Here is a 7,391-nt window from a genome sequence, read left to right as displayed (position 1 = left end):
AATGATAAGAATAAGCAGCCAGTGCACTTTTGGTGAAAACAAATGAGAGAAAAAATCCAGGAGCGGAAGATGGAGCTCGACGCACAGAAGAATGTAGAAATAAAATGAGGTAATGTCTTGTGCATGCCGATATAAGAGAGAAGAGAGTCTCCACATGCTTCTATATAAAGGAGTGTTGCATGGCATCATACAGGGAACCTCCAGCCAACCCATAGCAGCAGCAGCGATGCACGTAATCCTTCACAAGGCTCGGCACGCTTCCTGTTTATCTCTGATAAGGTGCCTGAAAAGCCGGGGTCTACATCCGGCGTCACATTTTCCAAACTTTCCCTGGATGTGCCGCAGAAAGACACACCTGAAATAATCCACGCAGAAAGCGTTTCTTCAGGGAGGAAATCGTTCTTCGAATCTCAGTTGGGCTTTAATTATTTTTTTCTGTTCCTTTTTTTTCCTGAAAGTTCGGTCTGTTGCACAAAACTTGGCAGGTGTCGGGAAGACATTGGATTCATTATTGTACAATTAGTCATTTCTACCCTTAAATTCACAACATATGCTTTGCATATATGTCATTGTCTTAGCTTGCTTTTGATACTTTCTGAATCCTCTCTGTTACTTCTAAAGCTATTTTTGATCCATTTTTTCTGTGGCGTAATATTTGTTTGTCAAACAGTGAAGCACAGATAAAAGTTGTGTTGCTTTGCTCTAAAGTCTTTCTTTTAATTCATCCTAAATTAAATTGTAATTATAAAAGGATTCTAAGAGGATATTACCGTAATAACTCTGTTAAAGGTGCACTCCATCAGGTGAGTGTTTCCCTTCTTTTTACACTGAGCTGGAAGAATGGCTAAAAGTTATATAAAACAGGAAGAAGGAATACTCTTACTTTTCCATCTCTAGTTTGGGACAAAACACTGCATTTCCCAGGATGCAATGTGGGGATTTGTTTTGCAGCCTTTTCATATCTTTAAAATCCACAGGTCCAGTTTTTACCACAAAATTTAATGTAGATAAACTGACAAGCTGAGACATTTAAACTAACTTTTGAGACTGTAAATAAAAGATGGATGTAGCCAGTGTGACGATGACACGCTTTGTTTTGTGAAGCCTCGTTTGAAGCCAGTTTGGAATCTGAACATGACGCGTGAGATCTGGGATGAATGGGGAACCGAGGGACACCGCACACTCAGAAAGTCACGAGGAAGCTCTGTTCTAGCTCCGCCCCTCTTTTATCGCCGCACGTGACTCGAACAGGACCGTAGTTTCCAAAGTAAACATCGTGTTTTATTCAGTAAGACCTGAAACCAGCAACTGAGACCATAAACTCATCAGGAATATATTGCTGAACTGAGAAGTCAGTTAAGCAGTAGGCTCATTTTCTCATAGACTTCTCAAAGAGGGGTCACCCGCTGCAGAAGAAGGAATGCAGGTTTAAGCCACCTCAGCACTGGCTTCACTCTTTATACCTTTCATCCATATTTTTATATACAGTCTATGGAAATCCTTGACTAAAAGTAAAATTAGTGAAGCTTCTATTTAATGTTTAGACCATTAGAAAATCGAAGCGTGCAAGTTACTAAACTTTGTCAATAATTTCTCAAATGTTTCCCCGAACCTGCAGATTTTTGTACTATTGCCAAACACGTTTTTCTGTTTTTTGTTGGGGTTTTTTTTAATAATTTGACCACATGTGCATTAAAGTCTCCACAAATGTCTGAATGAATCAATGCAAAAATGAGAATAAAATGCACCAATGGATATAAAGCATCCAGATATTTCTACAATATTTACAGCGGTGGTCGCATGCCGCCTCACACGTCGGTGAGCAGCTTGCCCTTGTTAACACAGTTCTGGCTGGGAGCTGTGCAGTTGGCAGTCCTAAGGTTAGCTTCCCTGAAGTTGTCGATGCTGTTGTTTAAGTCCTCGTCTATCTCCATGTACTCCGACTTGCTGACCACCGAGGAGCTGCGGCGACTCGAGTTGGTGTCCGACGCCAAGTTCTGGTTGCTAACGTTGAGCAGCTGGGCCTGCTCCTCACCCTCTGTCTCCCGGTGGTAAAAGTAGTTGAAGTTGGACACGATGACAGGCACCGGCAGCGCTATGGTTAACACTCCGGCTATGGCGCAAAGCGAGCCTACAATCTTCCCTCCGATGGTCACAGGGTACATGTCCCCATAGCCGACTGTCGTCATTGACACCACGGCCCACCAAAAAGCATCTGGGATGCTGGAGAAGAACGAGTCCTTCTCCTCAGCCTCCGCGAAGTAGACAGCGCTGGAAAACAAAATCACGCCAATGAAGAGGAAGAAAATGAGCAAGCCCAGCTCCCGCATGCTCGCCTTTAGAGTTTGCCCCAGAATCTGGAGACCCTTGGAGTGTCGGGACAGTTTAAAGATCCTGAACACCCTCACCAGACGGATTACCCTGAGAATGGCCAGAGACGTGGCCTGCTCCCCGCCACCCTTCCCCTCCCTGTTGCCTTGGTCGTCGGCCAGCTCTGTGCCAAGAGTGATAAAATATGGGATTATAGCCACGATATCGATAGAGTTCATCATGTTTTTGAAGAACGCTGCCTTACTGGGGCAGGCAAAGAACCGAACTATCAACTCAAAGGAAAACCAGATGATGCAGAGCGTCTCCACTACGAAGAAAGGATCTGTGAGGACGTTTGCTTTGTAGAACATGGTGGTGTTGCCCACCATGTGAATCCGGTCGTTGGGATCCTCCTTCAGCTCTGGTAATGTCTCCAAGCAAAAAATGACTATTGAAATAAGAATGACCATCACCGAGACAATGGCGATACCCCGAGCTGGCCCCGAGCTCTCTGGGTGCTCGAAGAGGAGCCAGATCTGCCGCTGGAACTCGTTTTCAGGCAAAGGTCGCTCCTCCTCCCGAATAAATCCCTCATCCTCCCGAAACTTCTCCATTGCCTCAGCACCGAGTTCATAAAACTTTATCTCCTCTGAGAACATATCCAGCGGCACGTTGACCGGCCTCCTCAGCCGTCCTCCTGACTGGTAATAGTACAAGATGGCGTCAAAACTCGGGCGATTCCGATCAAAGAAGTACTCGTTTCGAAGGGGGTCAAAGTAGCGCATCCTCTTCTTAGGGTTCCCCAGTAGGGTTTCCGGGAACTGGGCAAGGGTCTTCAGCTGGGTCTCGAAGCGCAGCCCTGAGATGTTGATAACCACCCGCTCACAGCAGTCATGGTTGTCGTGGTCATCATCAGGCGGGTAGGGGTCCTGCGGGTGACCCGGCAGGGTGGAAGTCTCGTCCATGTTTTCTGTGGACACCACAGTCATCCTTCCTGGCGGGTGAAGGAGAGGAAGAGGAAGTTTAGGTGTAGAGGAGAGAAGGAGGTGGCAGGCTGGAGTGGAGAAGCTCCTACTGTGGCCAGGAGCTGTGAAGAACCTCCCTCTCCATCATCATCATCATCCTCAGCACCATCGCCATCACATCTCTTTTTTTCTCACCTGAAAGACAGAAAAAATGACATGCCGTCACTCAAACGTGGGTTTTTTTCGCCGCAGACATGTTTCATTGGCTGGAGAGCTTCCTGTTGTTGAGAGGGAAGAAAAAAAATCCTGCAGCACCTCCAGAAGCCGCGCTGCATCTGCTGTAATTTTACCGCATACATCAGTACTCGAGTTTGCAGCCCCGCTGCGCACATCACTCAGTCTTCAGCCACGAAAAGCTTTTCACCTTCACACCAGCACACAGTTTCAACCCGAATCCAAGTGATGAAGATGACACATAAAACCCACCTGAGCAGAGCTGGAGAGCAGCAGATGGAGATCCTGTGCGCCTTCCCCAGCCACTCGCCACAACCTGGGGTTTAATACTGATATTGCTTTACAGTAGCTCTGAAATATTAATAGACTATGTTGTCTTGGTCAACATCCGTATCCTCTTGGTGTAGGTTTTCAGCGTCGATCGGAGAAGCCCGCAGAGAGAGGAGGAGGAGGAGAAAGAAGAGAAGGAGGAGGCTTCAGACAGCAAAAATCCTGACTGACAATTTCTTAAAATCATGCTGGAAAGAAGATAGAACTCCCAAGAAGAGCTGGCTCTCAGTCTGAAGGGGAGGACTGGGAGGACTGGCACTGCAGCAGCATCCGCACTCAGAGACTCTCGTGATTTTCTCTGCGGTAAAAACGGTTTAAAAAAATCCGAGGCTTTGAAGGAAAACCGGCTCAGGAGAGAGTCCGCGTCCGGGAATTTGGAAGCATATTGCAGGATTTCATGAGGAGAGGGAGAGAGAGAGGGAGAGGGAGAAAACCAGTGAGCGACAGAGGGAGGGAGGGGAGTGAGGAAGAGGAGGAGGGGGGGTTCGACGCAGTGCAGACAGACTGTAAAAGCCAGCAGGTGCTCCGGTCCTGAACGTGCGCACAAACAGCGGAGAGTCGTGCAGCAGGTCGAGCTGAGCTGCTCGGCTCCTGTCCGTCAAGTTCCGCTAAAATCCACATGAAGGATCCGCGGACACGCGCCCCACAACGGCAGGAACGAGAGCGAAAGAAGCGCACTGCATCATGGGTTATGTAACCAGTCCGACGTGTTTGTGCTGCAGGTGTCTCACAGCGAGCAGGTCTCAGGTTTGACTGCAGGAATCTGCAGAGGATCAAACTGGCCTCTGTAATTGGCTGCTGAGCAGTTTGCGACAGTCAGACCTGCATGCTGGTGTAAATACCCCCGTGTTGCTATGGAGACAGAGAAAAATCAGCAGACTTCATCTGCTCTGACTGTGTAACAGAGAAAAATCAAGAATATAAAAAAACAGCTTTATTTAAACACGCAGAGAGCCTCATACATGAGAGAAATATAGAAATATAATTATCACCATCAGGTACCGAAGCTCATTAATGCCAAGAAAAGAAACTCACCAACACAGTGGAAAGAATTACAGAAACAAAATCCAGAGCAAAAAAAGTAAAAGCATCCTGAATTAAATTTCAAAGATCGAAAATACAAAAGAATTTAATCATCATATATTTACAGTCAACATCTAAATTTCTTGAAACAAACTGTTCTAGCAGCTAAAATGACCCTCAAAAATATTTAACTTGCTGAAAACAATGGAAGACTTGTCAATGATCAACTTAAAGGCTATTATTAAAAACTAAGAATCAGATTAATAAAATAATTTGACTATTAAAATATGTTAATGACTCATAAAAATATATGACTAATTGTTTTTTAAAGTAAACTTTAAATTACATACGCTGTTTCGCTGATTTCTTTTTTGTGCAATTTTGCATGCTTTTTTTGTTTTTGTTTTTGTTTTTTTTACAGCGCATTGTGTTCTGCGACCTGATTGGCTGCAGACCATTGTCAATCAATCTCGTACCGGGTCTCCTGTACAGTACAGAATGTGTTCAGCTTGTCAAATTTACATACATCTTCGATCGCTAGCAGTGTGACTCTGAAGTGCTGTACTGTATGTTTGTAAGTTTTCTCCCCAACAAACACAACAATGTCAACAAAACGTTTTGCACCGTCAAATGCACCTGCGGGTGCCTTTGGTTTCATTCTAAGGTTTGAACTTTGAGAGTGTTATACAAGAGAGAAAAGTGTGAAAATGTTAATGCCTGTCTGAGAAAAGTGTATAAAGTGTAGAGTTGTAGTCAAGACCGCCTAAACCAACACCAAGACAATACCAAGACCAGAGGGTATCGAGACCAAGACCAAGACAGACCGAGTCAAGACCAAGACAAAGTCGAGACGAGACCGAGACAAAAAAGTCTTTAAACTGCAGCCAGATGTTGCTTCGTTTACAGGTGTCAGGCATATTTATGTGTTTTTGTGATGCACTCGCACAGCCCTCCTCACCACTGTCTACTGTCTCACTCACTTACTGAGAGGACAGACACACACTCCACTTGACTGATGCGTCTCGCACCCTCTATGTTTTTCACATAATGATATTATCCTATATCCTTGCATGTGATTGGCCACAATATGGAGGGATTGGAGCATAGCTGAGCCACTGTGTGAGAGCTGAGCAGCGAAAGGAAATTAAGTGAGGAGCCGGCTCTCGCTCAATGGGAGTCGACTCTTCTGATTCACTACAAAGCACTCTCTAAGCACGGCTCTTAGAGCTGATGCTTTTGCGCATGACACATTATCGAACGTTACATTGTGTGTCAAGGATACTGTTGACTCCAAATCTCCCGACTACTATGTCAATCTGAGACAGCAAGACCGAGACAGCGAGACCAAGACAAGACCAAGGGATTCGAGTCCAAGACAAGACAAGACCAAGACCACGTCTCGAAACCAAGACCGGTCTCGAGACATCCAACTCTAATAAAGTGTGTAGTGAGGGGTTTTACAGCCTTACAACATCTATAATGGCTACTTCACAGATTTCACCTATCACGGGTTATATTTGGAACGTAACTCCCGCGATAAACGAGGGACCACTGTACTTGAAAATAAAATAATCTGTTTTTAAATATTTGAATTTGAATATTTGTTGCTGTTTTAGTTATAAAAGTTTATTGTTAAACATCAGAATTTCCACGAAATCTTTACCCTTCTGCGTCTTCACAGATATTAATCTTCTTTTTAATAATTAAACTTGATCATCATTTTTATAAAAATACTGCTCCTGCTATAAGGACTAATCTGTGTGACGAATGCAAATGAGGTGATAGTGAGATAAAGGATTTGGAAAAAAAGGCCCCAACCTGCAGCCTGAATCGCTCTGAGGTTTAATTTGACTTTATTGAGTTCTTAGCCTTGGTACTGAGTCTGAGTTATCTCACCTCGATCATCGGAGAGGTCAGCTCAGTGGGCTGAGTCTAATCCAGCTGGTGTGACTTTAAAATTAGAGTCTAAAAAAGATAAAATAGGAAATAGAGAAATCTTCTGTGTGCTGTGGATTAACCAGCTGCCTCTAATTTAGATTAATGAGAAGCTTTAAATGGGATGTATGAATTAGAGAAAATCTGCAGGTGTAAATATGTCTGTAAATAAATCCTGTTCATCTCAAAACCTTCTGACTTTGGTTTAAATTGATATTTTTAACTCATAAATATATAGTGCCAGCTTTAGACACATTGACTCATTCAATAATTTATTAACATTTTAACCTTTTAATATTTTAACATTTTCAACCCACAGTTTCTTCTTTGCAACTCGACTCGGCTCCAGCTCCACCTTTTTAGGCATTTTCATAAAAGATAAAAGAACAACCTCACTAATTGCTTTGAAATGTGAAACTAACGCTGAAGTACTTTAACCTGCATTCTTTTTGATGTCCACCAGGGGCGACTGTAACGAATTGTTTTATAGTTTATGAGAAAATGAGCCTCGTGCTCGGTTAATCAGTTTATGTTCCTATTGTAGAAATGATGGTCCTGTTACAGTCAGATGAGACCAGGAAAGAGAGGATTTAA

At 43.9% G+C, this 7,391-nt stretch overlaps 1 protein-coding gene across 1 annotated transcript; it reads right to left on the bottom strand.

Annotated features, from left to right (window-relative positions):
• Nucleotides 1-1,665: 1,665 nt before the first annotated feature.
• kcna1b (potassium voltage-gated channel, shaker-related subfamily, member 1b) lies at nt 1,666-4,659 on the bottom strand. Its single transcript, XM_031736865.2, has 2 exons — nt 3,762-4,659; nt 1,666-3,470 (listed from the first exon to the last, which is right to left on the bottom strand). Exon 2 carries the CDS (start codon nt 3,297-3,299, stop codon nt 1,809-1,811), a length of 1,491 nt encoding a protein of 496 aa, XP_031592725.1. The 5' UTR covers nt 3,300-3,470; nt 3,762-4,659; the 3' UTR covers nt 1,666-1,808.
• Between the last annotated feature and the right edge of the window lie 2,732 nt (nt 4,660-7,391).

Source organism: Oreochromis aureus, linkage group 17 (genome assembly GCF_013358895.1).
Source record: "Oreochromis aureus strain Israel breed Guangdong linkage group 17, ZZ_aureus, whole genome shotgun sequence".
Taxonomy (NCBI): domain Eukaryota; kingdom Metazoa; phylum Chordata; class Actinopteri; order Cichliformes; family Cichlidae; genus Oreochromis; species Oreochromis aureus.
Note: the sequence above shows the minus strand (reverse complement) of the source record. Positions and strands in the feature narration are given on the sequence as shown.

Excerpts from the sequence above, each read along its gene's own strand:
- kcna1b (XM_031736865.2), bottom strand. The coding sequence starts at position 3,299 with ATGACTGTGGTGTCCACAGAAAACATGGACGAGACTTCCACCCTGCCG.